Raw genomic sequence first — 16776 nt, 5'->3', positions numbered from 1 at the left:
CTGCAAAGAACTTCGTCAACGTGCAACCAGTGATGAGATATTCAGCTTTACAGATGAATATCTGAAAAGCAACGAGATCCTTTGGCAAAATTGCACAAGTGTTTGCACTGACGGAGCTGCTGCCTAACAGGGCCTATCATAGGGTTCCTGTCGAATGGTAAAAGTCGACTTTGGCTGAGATCGTGAAAATCGTGAATTTCATAAAATTGAAGCCACTTAATTCTCGCCTTTTCTCCATACTTTGTGGAGAAATGGGGACAGATTACTACTCCTTACTTCTTCATACAGATATTCGCTGTCTTTCACGTGATGAGGTACTATCAAGAATTTTTGATTTGAGGGACGAGGTACGAGAGTTTTTGATTTTAAAAAACGAAATGAGTACGCCAGTTTGTTACAAGACAAATTTTGTTTGGCAAAACTAGCGAACATGGATGACATTTTTGAACATCTTAACGAATTGAATCGGGAAATGCAAGGACAAGGAGAGAATTTGGTTACATGTGTGGACAAGCTAAACGGGTTCAAATCAAAAAAAAGTTTAAGCACTATTTCAAGAATACTAACATAGAACAGTATGACTGGATTCGTGACCCATTCTCTTCATTTGTGGAGGCATCAGTTAAAGACCTTTCTTTTAAGGCGCAAAAAGAATTTATGGACCTCAAAAGTGGCCGTACTGGTCTTGCTATTGATGTACTACTACCATTTTCAGAAGCCTATCTTTGCGAACTCAACTTCTCAGCCCTCACACTTACAAAAAACAGCAAGAGATCATCTTTAAAGAGCCTGGATCAAGAACTTCATGTAGCTCTTTCCAGCATAGAACCGAACATCAAACGTCTTTTCTTTGCTCCTCAAGGCAGGCTCAAGAGTCTAATTATTGTCACATACAAGTTAGGTGCTTGGTTTTAATTTCTTGCTTGCTTCTTTCTTGAAACATTTTTGATAAATCGGTTAACTGCAATGTGCCTTTTAATGACATGTTTGACAGAAATGCTTTGAAACACATCAAGCATAATTTTCTATAAAGTCTGATATAGGTAGTTTTGTTCATTATCAACCTCAATACATTCGAAATATTTCTACTTTCTAAATAAATTTAAGTACACTACGTTAGTTACAATTGTTTTATTCATATGAAAGAAGTCTCCCCCTCCCCCACCTTTTTTTGCTAATAAATGATAAAAACATTTCTATATTACCATTGCCAAATTAAGTTCAGTGTGCCCCATTGATTTAGAAATTTCTTAAGTGTGCCGCAAAGTAAAAAAGGTTGAGAAGCACTGTATTAGGAAATACATACAATTTTGCCTTGTAAATGTTATTGAAATGCTTGTTTTGTTCGAATTTTATGACATTTTGACGTATATACAAACCCTCTAAATGTATTCTGAAATTTTTACAATTTGGTCTTATTCCATATAAACACAGCTTTTGGTTGCTATTACATTTTAAAATTAAAAAATAGTTTTCTTTTGTTGCATGCTAGTGCATAGGGTATGTGGTATAATAGTACGCACAACGCAAAAGTAGACTGACTTTTTTAATAGACCCAATGTAGTTACACAGCAAGCCCCCAGTGAAAATAAATTCCAGTTGTCAAAAAAGTTCCAGTTGTAAAACAAAATCTCATAGCGTTACATTACTATAAGGTGATGAAAATGAGGTTAGTGTGTTTTGAACAGTTTTGTTGTAATATTTTCAATACTTGGTTTTAACATTTTATGAAGCAGAATAGAACAATCGCTTTGGTGTTTTTATGTAGTAATATTCCTTTAATTTAACCTTTTATGTCGTAAAAACAACTTTAATGCTTTCACTACTTGCTGGTCTATATGAAATATTAAATTTGCCAAATAGGGTAAAAGTTCGCAGAGCCTTGGAGCATAAGTGCATAGGTCGTACTTTTACCCCATGTAGGTAAGTATGTAAATTTCACCTGATTGGTTTTGAAATTTGTTTGATTCCTATTTTGTTTTAGGAACAGAACATTTTTATACAATGCAATGTTTATTGTGTGTAGACACAATAAAAATTGCATTGTACAAAAACGTACATTTAGGTAACCCTAAATTTTAAAAATATATACTTACCACGGGAAATACTGCAACGACTGGCACAAGCACGTTTTGTGGCAGTGCAAAGAGAATTTATGCAATATTATTTGAATTTTGCTCAACCCCCGTTAGCTTGCTTTTATTTTAGTCTATATTATGCAGGTTATTCGCGGTCAAGGACATCCCAAACTTTTCGAAATTGCTGTACTATTTACAAAATTGGAATTTTCTTGTGGCATAGGTGATGCAAGCATGTTTATCTATATGTACATTTATAGATGAGCATGGTGTGCTAAGTGACATTAATGAAATTGCAATTGATTTGTTTACACATTAAAAATAAATAAATAAATAAATAAATAAATAAAATGGCAAATGATTGTATCTTGTAACTTGACTGTTTTGCATTCGATAAGACATTCAGAGACAGAGTATTGTAAGCAATATTATAGTTCATTTGGTAGTAAGAATTGAAATATCATAGTATATTTACCTATAAAAAAAAACTTTTATTTTAACATGTAACAATGTTACATCTGCTTACTTAATTATCTTTTCTTGTTACTCCCTTTTTCCATAATAAAGGAAATATTGTATTCACAAAAAAAATTTCACTAAAAAGTGGCCTTAATTTCCATTTTGCTCGCCCCCAAATAAATATTGAGTTTTTTTTCAACCCGAGAACACGTCAATATATGCTTAAGAACGTATAGACACCCGAAATATCCATTTTGATGATCCCTGAGTTAATTACAATTTGTTTTCTCGTGACGTTTGTATGTTAAAGGTCAAGATTCAGAAAATTTCTAAGTGTGCCAATGGTCACTAGACCCAAAAAACTTAGTGGCCACCACTGTCGCCGAGTTTTGAAGTATAAAATGGGGTGAGGGAGGGATTTTTGCTACTTTTATAAAAAAAAAATAAATATAGAGAACTTTACAGAGTACATTTTAAAAGCTATCAACATGCATTTTGGAAAATTTAAGTTAAGATAGGTTTTTATTTATTTATTTTTCTTTTTTTCAAAATCAATAGATAAACAAATCCATGACAATAACTGCATTTTAGATGAAATAGTTTTAGTTTATTGTGAAGCCACTGAAGCAGTGAGGATCAAATACAATTTTGCTAATAAAATTTCACTTTTCCATCAAATAACTAATTAAAAAAAAATATTATTTCTGGAACTTTTTATGTACTTTTTACATATTTATGTATTACGTTTGCATTGAGATTTGTATCTAATTCTGTTTTTGGAAACTTAGGCAACTAATAGTCTTGTCTACTTCTATCTTGCGAATGACCAAACATGGCGACTACGCGAAAAGTTTAAGATAATAGATTTTTGAATGTCTTGCATAATTCCTGCTCATCCCAAGATTTTTTTGATAGGAATAACAGGGGTGCAAATGGCGACTGAGGACATTTTTTTAGGTCGCACGTGGCGACCGTGAATTTTGACCTTTTATCATATGTATGTGCATATGTATCTCGCATAACTCAAAAACGGTATGTCCTAGAAAGTTTAAATTTGATACATAGACTCCTAGTGGGAGCTAGTTGTGCACTTCCCGCTTTTGATTGCATTTGACTGTTTCAAAGGGGGTCTTTTACACCTTTTTGGGGGTAAATCATTGTTAATTTCAGTGCAAACTCAAGTGCTGTTATAATTTTGCAAACAGGGCGCCTGTGATGCAGGGAGTGTTTTTTGCTGCTAATTTGATAAGTGTTTTTTTACTATAATTTTTCATTATTACTGTCTAGTTTTAGGTTTTTTTACTTCACTTTATCATGTAATTTAGTTTTATTGTGTTTTGGGGGCTCATTTTTGCTGTTATTGTATTCTTGAAGTGTTTTTGCATTTTTTGGAGCTAAGCCTAACATGTGGTGATCTCCTGGTTTTTGATCTTGTGTGCTTTATTGGGTGTAGCAACTCTGTTTATTTACTGCTGTTTTTAGTATTTATTCTGTGTTTTTTTGCATTTTTATCTTACTGTTTTGCCTTTTGGAACATATTCACTGAGTAGAAATGGGTGTTATATGCATTATGAAAGAGGTCAAGAGTGGGAAGGGGGACAGGTGGATCTCTTGTGATTTATGTCATATGTTCTGCCTGTATAAGGGGGAAAATGAGTCTGTTTTTGAAGAGGATTATATTTGCACTAAATGTGCTGAACTCTCAGACTTAAGACTTAAGATGCTAGTTTTGGAAGCCCAGTTAGCATTAGGGTGTAAGCCAGTTGTAGAGGGTATAAATGTTCCAGAGATTCAGGGGGAAGTTTCAAATGAGGAGTTAGATTGGGAAACTAAGGGTGTAATTTTGGGGGACTCTATGGTAAGGGAGGTGGGTAACACAGTTGGGAGAGTAAAGCGTAAGGTGGCTAGGTGTTGTTTACCAGGGGCTCGGGTAAAAGACGTTAATATGGTTGCTGAAAAGAAGGGAGTATTGAATAAGGAGGACATGGTTACTTTGTGGGTGGGAACAAATGATGTAGGCCACAGTAAAAATGAGGAGTTTTCTAGGGAATGGGAATCCCTGTTGGATAAAGCAACCAGCTTTTCGACGAATGTCCAAGTGGTTGGTTTGTTGGTTTGCTTCCCAGGTATGGAGTGCATAGGAGCTGGCTAAATCAACGTGCGAGGTGTATGAACTTGCTACTGAAGTCAATTTGCGAAAAGCGCAGTATCAGGTTCATTGATGTATGGAGTCACTGTAAACGGGATTGGATTGCTAGGGATGGCCTGCATCTGAGCTCTACAGGGGTCAAAATGGTTAGTGGATTAATTTTAAGGGCTTCGGTGTCAAAAAACTAAGTTGGAATGGGGGGCATGGTTCAAGCACCAGGTATCGAGAGAATGAAATGTTTTTGGGTATTGCTAGAAATGGAAATAAAGTGACAAACAAGAGTAGTAATGTTAACAATTGTAATTTAGGAAATTTCAGGGTGTTAAATAAAAGCAACTTAGGCATGCTTAAAGTTTTCTATACCAATGCTCGCAGTATTAGGAACAAGATGGATGAATTGAAAAGCATAGTTATGGATGAGAAGTTGGATGTTATCGGAATTACAGAGACATGGGCTACCGAATCTGATGCAGAGTTATTACATATTGCTGGGTATAATTTATTCAGACAGGATAGAGTAGGTAAAAGAGGTGGTGGGGTTTTATTTTATGTTAGAGACAATTTTATTTGCAATGAATTGGTCATAAATGATAAGCCTACTGATATTGATATGGTTTGGCTGGAGTTGATGAGCAGTAAGGGCATAAAGCTACGCTTTGGAAACATTTATAGGCCACCTAATTCAAACCAGGGACAAGATGAACAGATGTACCGTATTATTAGTGACATGTCTAGTAAGGGATCCGTTATCATAATGGGGGATTTCAATTTTCCGGGTATTGATTGGAATAATTTTTATCCTGGTAATGGCAAAGAAGAGGAATTTTTAAAAGTAATTGGTGACTGTTTCTTAGATCAAGTTGTAACTCAGGGAACTCGAGAGGAGGCCATTTTGGATCTAGTTTTTTGTGACATAGGTAGTTTTGTTCAGGGGTTGAGTGTAGGGGAGCATATTGGAGATAGTGATCATAACAGCATTAGGTTCCGGGTTAAATTTGAAGTGTGCAAAGATGATAATTTTAGGTTTGTGCCCAATTTCAGAAACACCGATTTTGTTGCACTTAGGCAGAGCTTGAAAGAGGTTTTTTCGTCAGGGTTGGAAAATAGCGACGTAGATCAGCAGTGGACGGAATTTAAGGATAAACTTGCTAAAACCGTTGGGGACTATGTTCCATTTAGGAGAAAAGGTGTTAGTACCAAAATTTGGCCCATGTGGTTCTCCAGGGAGACTAAAGAAGCTCTTAATTATAAGCAAGCCACTTTTCGTAAGTTTAAAGGAACTGGTCAGAGTGCGGAGAGGCTCCAGTATGGTAAGGCAAGGCGAAATTTTAAGTATTTGGTACGGATTCAGAAAAGGGAATTGGAGCAAAGGCTGGCAGATGACATTGATGGGAACCCTAAGAGGTTTTTTGCTTACGCTAATTCTGGGAAAGCTCGAAACAGTCAAATTGGGCCTTTGGTTGATGAGCATGGAAATTTAATCCAAAACGATAGGGATATTGCAAATGTTCTAAATAACTTTTTTTCCAGTGTGTTTAACGATAACTGTATCTCAACAGTTGACACTAACAAGACACAAGCTATTATACAGCTTGAGGATTTTGTATTTTCCAGGGAGGAGGTTTTATTTCATTTGAAAAAGATTAAAGCAACTAAAGCTCCGGGACCAGATAATATTTATCCAAAAATTTTAGTTGAATGTGCAGAGGAATTAGTGGATGTTATTTTGAATATTTTCAATGCTTCTTATAACTCGGGGACGGTGCCAGAGGACTGGAAGCTGGCTAACATAACGCCACTCTTCAAGAAGGGGTCTAAAGGTATTGCTGGGAATTATAGACCTGTAAGTTTGACTTCGGTGATTTGTAAGATTTTCGAAACTTTGATCAAAATTAAGATCATGATGTTCTTAGAGACTAATAGTCTGTTGACTAGTTTGCAGTATGGTTTCAGGAAAGGTAAATCCTGTACTACTAATTTATTGCATTTCTACGACAAGGTTACCTCAGCTTTAGATAACAAAAAATGTGTGGATGTTGTTTATATTGATTTTCAAAAAGCTTTTGACAAGGTACCGCATGTTGCTCTTCTCAGCAAGTTAGCTGACATTGGAATAGGAGGAAAAACTTTACTTTGGGTTAGAAATTGGCTTACTGGTAGGAAGCAAAGAGTAGTTGTGAGAGGAAATCATTCGAATTGGAGTGATGTTTTAAGTGGGGTTCCTCAGGGATCAGTTTTAGGGCCTCTTTTGTTTATTATATTTATGAATGACATCAATGAAAATATTTCTGGAAGCATGAATTGTTTTGCTGACGATGTAAAAGTTATGGGGATTGTCGAAAATGAAGAACAAGTAAAACAGCTGCAAGAGGATTTAGATCATATTACTAAGTGGGCAGATAAATGGGGTATGGCAGTTAATGTAGGGAAATGTCAAGTGCTACACTTAGGTCATGGAAATAAGCGTATGAGATATCGTTTACAGGGTTCAGTCATAAATCAGGCAGAAAATGTTATGGATCTGGGTGTCTTTATAAATCAGGACTTCAAGTTTAGTCAACAGTGCAGTATTGCTAGTAACAAAGCCAACAAAATGCTTGGGTTCATCAATAGGTCTATTTCAAACAAATCTAAGAAAGTTCTTCTGCCTTTATATAGGAGTTTAGTAAGACCTCATTTGGAGTATGCTGTTCAGTTTTGGTCGCCTTATCTGAAGAAAGATATTTTTGTATTGGAAATGGTTCAAAGAAGGGTAACTAAATTAGTAAAGGGACTCTCAGATTTAGATTATGATACCAGACTTAATAGGCTTAACATGTATAGCCTGGAGCAAAGAAGAGTCAGAGGGGACATGATTCAGTTATTTAAATTTATCAAAATGAAAGATGTAAATGGATTAAATTTTTGCGGGGAAAGCAGGACAAGGGGTCATTGTTTTAAGCTATTTAAATCTCAGGCTAACTTGGAAATCAGGAAAAACTACTACTTTAGCAGGGTCGTGGGCACTTGGAATAGCTTACCGGAAGAGGCGGTAATGAGCAAGGGAGTGGATAGCTTTAAGAGGGCCATTGATCTTCATTGGGGACTAATTAATTGACTAGGACCAGCCTAGCTGGGCCCAGTGCCTGTTGCTGGTCGTCACATTTGTATTTGTATTTGTATATATATTGCCAAGCTTTTGGTCGCCAACTTGGCGACAAATTTGGCTTTTTTTTAAATATTTTTTAAATATGCATTCAATTTGGCCATATTTAGAAAATAAAGCATTGAATAGCATTAAAATTGCCAATATTGGCAATACTTACCTGTGTAAAACGTTTTTTTTTGCTTCAGTTCGCAACAAACTTGGGGTGAAAATATTTAAAGTGTTTCTGTACTTACTCCGAGGCACTATTATCATTAAATTGGAGTAAAAGGAAGTCATGTGATGCACACATCAGCTCGTTTTTTTGTGAACCATCATTTTAATAACCATGAGCCAGCATCAGTTTCTACAATATCATTTGCATGAATCTGTTATAATTTGCAGTTTTTTGCTTTTAGCAAAAGAAGCTGTTCAGAAGGAAATAATGGAAAAAGAATTGGAAGAGCAAAGACGTCTTAAAAAATTGGAGAAAGAAAAACGTAAAGCAGAATCCAAAGCAAAACAAAATGAAAAACGTGATAAAAGACACATGGGAGACAATGAGGAGGAATTTAATGGTATGTTTTGTTCAGTTTTAACTGGCTTCCTTTTTATTTGGTTTTAATAACTTTTACTGTTATATTTGTTTTGTTGGTTTTATTAAATTTCATAATTTAATTTAGGGTAGTCTCGAGCTGGCACCAGGGGGCCATGGTCCCCTCAAAGAGCTGAGAAAGAATTTAAATGAGAGTTCAGACTTGATTATACAGTCAGACCTTGATTTAAGGAACTTCTAAGTAGCAAATTTTGCAATTTAGCGAATTTTTCTTTTTTCTGACTAAAATTAAGGCAAACCCCCCTATTTGCCGAGTAATTAACTCTGAATTAAGAAATTTTTTTAACTGCAGATTTAAAAAATTTTTTTTTTTAATTTCAGTTAGGAAATATTGGATTGTTTTATAAATGATGTATCCATCTTGTCCGAAGCAGAAAATACATTTTTCAGGGTGGCGACAGATCAGGGAGATCAGGGAAAAGTCAGGGAACTTTATTAATCAGGGAAAAATCAGGGAATTTTGAAAAAATAACAAAAAATCAGGGAAAATTGATTTTTTGAAGAAAAAAAAAATTTTTTTTTGCTTTTCAAAATTAAGTAGTCTAATTCCCTACGCATTTTCTGCCAATTATCTGTTCAAAAAGGAAAATTAATGAGGTGCGATTATACACCGCCGCATATTTGTGCATCTTTTTTCCTCATCGTCAAAGTATTGAATCTTACTTATTAACCACAGGATGAACTTCCTAAGATTGTTTCTGTGTCTGTTAGGTTGTTTATTTTTTTACCTTGCTTGAAATTTCCTTTTATGCTTTCAATGCTACGTAAAATAAACAACCATACAGGCAAAGAGAAAGCCTTCATTAATGCCTTAGCTCCTTTGCCTTTATTCCAATGACTCGAAGTGATTAGCGTACAGTAATCACGATTTCAAGAAGAAATCTTTGGTTTTTGAATTAATACTATAAAGCTTAAAAGTTTTGACTTCTTCGCATTTTTAATTTTATTGCTAAAATTGAACTTTCAATTAAAAAAACTTTGTTTTTTGCCGTTATACTATTTGTTGTCACCGCAGATTATAGAGGTTTTCTTTTCTTCCGACTTAAGTGATTCTTTTATTTTACAACCAAGTTGTATTCTTCTTTTATATATTTTGAAATTAACTAATTGTTTTTTTTTTTTTCTCTTGCATTTCAAAGTTGTTTGTTGCAAAAGCAATCTTAGATTTTTTGTTCGTTACATACTGAAATCATTTGAAATAGAGTTAACTTGTGTACTTAAGTAAATATCTTAATTTTTTTTATTGTTAAAATGCTGTATTCATACATTAAAACCTATATTCTTGATTAGAGAAAAGCTCTCTATGAATGGATGTCAAATGGTTTCATCTGTTTTGCATAAATATGTCATTTATATAAGAATAACTACATTACTTCTATTCTTTCACTATCACTTGTTATTCTTGCAACAATTATTATGCTGTTTGAAAATTTAGTTCAAAATAATTTCAATTACTTTTTAGTTCTATCATAAATACACATATGTTCTTTAGAGTGATTTTAATAGTTGCTTAAAATTCTTATGCTAAGTGGTGTCTGGAAGTAAAGTTTTTTTTTTTTTTTTTTTTTAAATTTTCTATAATCTTTCCATGTAGAAAAATTTAATGTACTGTTTTGTAGGTCTTTTTCCCCCAAAAAATTGACTTGGTATGTTTTTTTTATAACCATTTTATTAAAAAGGTAGCATCTTTTTTAAAATGTATCTTTAGTTCAACAACTTTACACAACTTAAAACTTTTAAAATACTGCATTTTATACAAACATGCAATGGATTTCAAGTAGAGCAAAGAAAGAAAACCATTATCATTGGTAACGTAAATCAGGGAAATTTCTTGAACTTAATCAGGGAAAAGTCAGGGAACTTTTTTTCACAGTTCCTGTCGCCACCCTGTTTTTGGAATCGGCAATTTTTGATCGGAAAGGGGTAAACCAATAAATAGCAATTCTGATGCAGAAAACGATAATGAAACTCCCATTAAAAGTTACTTTTTCTAAAGCTTTACATGGCTTGGAAACTGTAAAATCATATCTCATGCAGCAGGTTGTAAATGACACAGTATTTTCTTCTCTCCATAAAGTCGAAATAGAACTTTTCCAGTCAAGTAGCAAGGAAATTGCGAAGCCTATTACTCAATACTTTAAAATTTAAAATTAACTGATGTGTAGTTAGTCCTGGAATGCTGAATAAAATGTGTACACTTTCTAATTATGGATATTTTTGTGCAGTTTCTTATAAGGGCTCTTAGCTAAGGTAAGTGGAATTTTTTTTTGCACACCGATATTGCGAAAGCCCCCAATTTAACGCACAAAAGTTTCCGGCCCAGATGAATATGTTAAATAGAATTCATAGAGTGTATCAAAAAAAAAAAAAAAAAAAAAACTGCTCCACCAGCTGATTTTTTTTTCAAAACTGATGTTTCGTTTAAAAAGCACCACAATATAAATTCAGTTATACAGTGTGTCGGCTTTCAAAGCACAACACAAATTCTATTTTGTCTTTCTTCCTTCCGTAGGCACATTTTTTAAAATTTCAGTAACAAATTTGTTTAGGACCATCTGGGGCATGATTTTATTTGTAACAAATTCATTCTTTAGTCCCTGAGTAATACTTAAAGTTATGAAAGAACTTTGAAGGCTTGTTCATGTTCCCATTTATGAACAAGACTCTTAAGGAGATTAATGCATGATATTTAAAATGAAATAAAGTGAGGAAAAGGACCTAAGCAAAACACCAATTCAGTTCAAAATGTTAAAAGTTTTTCTTACTGATACTTTGAACTTTTGTTTTGCAACAAACAAACAAAAAAAAAAAATATTAGGGGGATATATTGAAACATTTCTTATCCGAAACAGTCATATGACTTTGGGAAAGCAAAACTAAGGGAAGGTTTCAGACTTGTTTCAATAAAAGGGCCATTTCACGGGGAAACAAACATTTTGTCCCATGTGTGACGGTTTATACATTTCAATAAAAATAAAACAAGTTACATGACTTTAATATATTTGGTGCTTTGTAATTTAAGTATTTTATAGTTTTTCAAATACAAATACAAAAGTGACAACCAGCAACAGGCTCTGGGCCCAGCTAGACTAGTCCTAGTCAATTTACAATCCCCAGTGAAGATCAATGGCCCTCTTAAAACTATCTACTCCCGTGCTCATTACCACCTCTTCCGGTAAGCTGTTCCAAGGTTCCACTACCCTGTTATAATAATACTTTTTCCTAATATCCATGTTAGCCTGAGATTTAAATAGTTTAGAACAATGACCCCTGGTCCTGTTTTCAGTGCTAAACTTCAGCCCTGTAACATCTTTCATTGTAATAAATTTAAACAATTGAATCATGTCCCCTCGGTCTCTTCTTTGCTCAAGATCAAGACTGTACAGTTTTAGCCTTCTAAGCCTGGAATCATAGTCTAAATGAGAAAGTCCATTTATTAGCCTTGTAGCCCGCCTTTGAACCCTTTCCGATACGTTAATATCTTTCTTAAGATAAGGAGACCAAAACTGAACAGCATACTCCAAATGAGGTCTTACCAAACTTCTATATAAGGGCAGAAGAACTTGAGATTTGTTTGAAATAGATCTATTGATAAACCCAAGCATCTTATTGGCTTTGTTACTAGCTATGCTACACTGTTGGCTGAACTTTAAATCCTGACTTATTAAGATGCCCAGATAAGTAACTTTTTCTGCCTGACGAATGACTGAACCTTGCAAATAATAACTTGTACAATTATTTCCATGCCCTAAATGTAGCACTTGACATTTCCCAACATTAACAGCCATACCCCATTTATCAGCCCACTCCGTAATATGATCTAGATCCTCTCGCAGCTGATTTGCTTGTTCTTCGTTTTCTACACTCCCCATAACTTTGACATCATCAGCAAAACAATTCATGTTCCCAGAAATATTTTTATAAGTATTGTTCATAAAAACAGTGAACAAAACAGGACCTAACACCGATCCTTGAGGAACCCCGCTTAAAACCTCACTCCAATTAGAATAATTTCCCCTTACGACTACCCTTTGTTTTCTTCTAGTCAGCCAGTTTTTTACTCAAATGAAAGTTTCCCCCCTATTCCTATATCAGCTAATTTGCTAAGTAAAGCAACATGCGGTACCTTATCGAAAGCTTTTTGAAAATCAATGTAAACAACATCTACAGGCTTCTTATTGTCCAAAGCCATGGTAACTTTGTCATAGAAATGTAATAAATTAGTTGCACAAGATTTACCTTCCCTGAAACCGTACTGAAAACTAGTCAATAGATTATTAGTCTCTAAAAAATTTACTATCTTAATTTTTATCAGTGTTTCAAAACTTTTGCAAACCACCGAAGTTATACTCACAGGTCTATAATTTCCCGCACTCCCTTTAGACCCTTTCTTGAAGAGTGATGTAATGTTAGCCAGTTTCCAATCCTCTGGCACTGTCCCCGAGTTATAAGACGCATTGAAAATATTTAAAATTACATCTGCTAATTCCTCCGCACATTCAACTAAAATTTTTGGATAAATATTATCTGGTCCCCGGAGCCTTAGTCTCTGATTCTTTTCAAATGAAGTAAAACGTCATTCCTGGAAAATAAAGTCCTCAAGCTGTACTAGCTTGTGTCTTGCTGGTGTCAACTGTTGAGATACAGTTATCGTCGTGAATTAAAATTCCGCGCTCATCAACCAGTGGCCCAATATTACTATTTCGAACTTTCCCCGAATTAGCATATGCAAAAAACCTCTTGGGATTCCTGTTTATGTTATCTGCCAGTCTTTGCTCCAACTCTCTTTTCTGAATCCGTATCAAATACTTAAATTTGCGCCTTGCCTTGCAATATTGGAGCCTATCTGCACTGTGACCAGTTTCTTTAAACCTAAGAAAAGCGGCTTGCTTGTAATTTAGAGAGTCTTTAGTTTCCCTGGAGAACCACATTGGCCAAATTTTAGTGTTGACACCCTTTCTCCTAAAAGGAACATGGTCCCCAACCGTTTTTGCTAGATTTTCCTTAAACTCTGCCCACTGAAGATTCACATCGCTATTGTCCGATCCGGAAGAAAAACTGCTTTCAAACTCTGCCTAAGTGCCACAAAATCAGTATTTCTGAAATTGGGCACAAACCTGAAATTCTCTACTATGTGCATATCAAATTTAATCCCAAACCTAATACTGTTGTGGTCACTATCTCCAATGTATTCCCCTACACATAACCCCTGAACAGAACCTTCCATGTCGCAGAAAACTAGATCCAAAATCACGTCCTGTCGAGTACCCTGAGTCACAATTTGATCTAAGAAGCAATCACCAATTACTTTCAAAAATTCCTCTTCTCTGCTATTACTATGGCAAAAATTATTCCAATCAATTCCTGGAAAAATAAAATCTTCCATTATGATTACTGACCCCTTGCTTGAAATGTCACTAATAATACTAAACAACTGTTCATCTTGACCCTGACTTAAGTTGGGTGGCCTATAAATGTTCCCTAAACCTAGTTTTTTGCCCTTATTGCTCATCAACTCCAGCCAAATCATATCAATCTCATTAGGTTTATCATTAATTACCAATTCATTGCAAGTAAAGTGTCTCTAATGTAAAATAAATCCCCACCACCTCTTTTACCTGCTCTTTCTTGCCTAAACAAATTATACCTAGCAATAGATAATAAATCATCATCATTTTCGGTAGCTCATGTCTCGGTAACTCCAATAATATCGAACCTCTCGTCCATTATTATGCTTTTCAATTCTTCCATCTTGTTCCTAATACTACAAGCATTTGTATAAAAAATCTTAAGTAAGCCCATCTTACTTTCATTTGATGCTATATGATTATTTGAATCCCAACTGTTAAAATCTTTTCTCTTATTAGCCACCCTATTCATTCATTTGTTTAAAAGGAATTCAATATAACTTTCTTTGTATGAATACTTAATTATTATTTTTATTATTATTAAAAAATACAGTGAAACCTGTGTAAGTTGATCACTCGCAGTGCAGTACTTTGGTGGTCAACTTGTAAAAGGCGGTAATGATTTTTTTTATTTTTTGTCATTTCTAGCACCATGTTTTAATTTTTTGAGTAATTCACCCTTATTCTTTCTGTTCAACTCACTTTTATTGTTTAACAATATTGAAAGTGAAACAATAATTAAAAATACTATTCAAATAATTTTGTTATTTTTTTCCTTGTTTTTAACTATATTAGACACTGTAGTTTTAGAAATTCCATATGTGCCGGCTAATTTTCTCTGGCTTTCTCCATTTTCAACTAATTTTAATATAATATTTCTTACTTTTTATTAATCTCAAGTTCAACTAACTTTCTTTTTCAAGCCTTTATTGTACAACTTACAGCACAAAGAGCAATAAGCGCGACTCTCCCAGTTCATAAAGGCGAAATTAATAATCCTTAATCTCTTAATCCCTTGCACCAGAAACATGTAACTTTACTCATTAGCAGGCCCAGATCTGCGTACTCGCAGAGTGAAGGGCCCGCGTCCTTAAAGGGGCTAACGGCCTTAGAAATTGAAGAAAAAATAGAAAAAAAAAAACTAGCACTAAGACTTATTCACTTTACAAATAGACACAGCTGGCCACTAGGGAGGGGCCCTACATATTTTGTTGCAGGAGGGCCCAAAATGTATAGATCCTGGCCTGCTTTTTTAGCACAATTCCTGTATTGCCACAACTATTGCAACTGATAGAAAAGACTTTGAACTTTTCTACTGACACCTATTTTCAATTTTCATTGAACAGAGTACAAAAAGCTATCTCAAATAGAACAACAAATGAAAAACAAGTTTGGAGAATAAAGAGCAGCATAAGCTTTATGCTGCTGTTTAATTAGTAAAATGCTAGTCTCTCATCAAAGCATTAAAAACATTTTTGGAAAGCTATCAAAAAAATAAAGAAAGAAATAATAATAAATAAATAAATAATAAAATAAAATAACTTGCTGAAGAAAGTTTAAAAAAATAAACCAAGTGGTCAACTTACAAAGGTTTTTTTTACAATACTTCAAACCACATTTGGCGTATATTAGTGGTCAAGATAGAGAGGTGGTCAAGTTACAGAGGTTTTCCTTCACTATATGAGATAGGATTAATTCCGTTCCTGACAGAAGCGGTCAACATAGACAGGTGGTCAACTTACAAGGGTGGTCAACTTTACAGGTTTTACTGAATCAAATTAATATTATTTTTTAAAAATTAAATTGTATTTTTTTCAAAAACCAGCACCCTTGTTGGCACCCCTGGTTGTGTAGTAATATCTCATCACACTTATGCATGTATATATAGATTAAAATACAATATCAGTATTCATAACAAAGGGTGTTTTACTTGGATTAACCACTTTCACTAAACCCGGATTTTGCAAAGGAATACAGAAGAAGGTTTTATTCCTGCAAAATTTTTGATGTTGCAATTTGTACAACCAAATGCGCAAAAAGAAGATATTTTTTAAAAAAATCAAAGAAATTACCGCCATCTTCGCATCAACTATGCAGTCTTAACACTACCTCAACTGTCAACAAAGCAAGGAATGGAACCATCACTTGAGAACAACGTCACACGAGTTGACCCCATTGAATCTCTTTTTGACAGCACTGTTTGTAAGTTGGCTTACTCCCTTTCAGCAAAAACATTTTTATTCAATTTGGAGAAATATCCACCAAGAGGTCAAAAGTTTTGTTGATCTGAACCAAAACTTTCATTATGATTAACGTAAAATGCATGATGTTTTAACATAATTAAATAGTAAACCAAACTTGATTATCAAAATGCTCGTTTTAGCTGTGATTTCGTATTAACCATCATTGCATTAACAGAGTTCAACTATAAATACACACAATGCAGAGAGAAAGAGGATAGCTCACTCCAAACACTTGTTCTGGAGTCTCCACTGGCTGACACCACCTGGTATAAACTGTGGTGTTTCCATAGGGTATATACTCTATATACGCTATATACTCTCAAACATTTTTTAGACATATAGCATATACCCTCAAGCTCCATAAAGTTTCATATTATGACATACTATGTACATGATCACATACACAAATTGTGCATAATGGATTACTGGGAGTACACACTCAGAAAATTTGATGGGAACATCACTGGGTATAAGTTAACACTGATTATCTAGGAAAACTCTTAATTTTTTGCAATTAGAAGGACAAACGATTGTACAGTCTGCCAACAGATAATATGGAATAGCCAAATGTCCAGTTAAGACAAGTCTATCTGAATGAGGGGAAAAAGTAAAAATTTGATGCGCGTTCTTCATCAATGTGATATAACTGCTTAATTTAGAGGCTTACACACATATGTAAAAGTTGGCATCTCTTAAAAC

The 16776-nt window shown here is 34.3% G+C and overlaps 1 protein-coding gene across 2 annotated transcripts in view; it reads left to right on the top strand.

Moving 5' to 3' along the window:
* LOC129231804 (uncharacterized) overlaps window positions 1–16776 on the top strand; it is a 40737-nt gene that overhangs the window by 8075 nt on the left and 15886 nt on the right. For both annotated transcript variants that reach the window (XM_054866180.1, XM_054866181.1), the window contains exon 2: window positions 8230–8388. In XM_054866180.1, coding sequence (XP_054722155.1) covers window positions 8230–8388 — 159 coding nt within the window. The remainder of the gene's footprint in view (window positions 1–8229; window positions 8389–16776) is intronic.

The sequence above is a fragment of the Uloborus diversus genome, chromosome 10 (genome assembly GCF_026930045.1).
Source record: "Uloborus diversus isolate 005 chromosome 10, Udiv.v.3.1, whole genome shotgun sequence".
Classification (NCBI taxonomy): Eukaryota; Metazoa; Arthropoda; class Arachnida; order Araneae; family Uloboridae; genus Uloborus; species Uloborus diversus.
The sequence above is the reverse complement of the archived record's forward strand: the minus strand, read 5'-3'. Positions and strand labels throughout refer to the sequence as shown.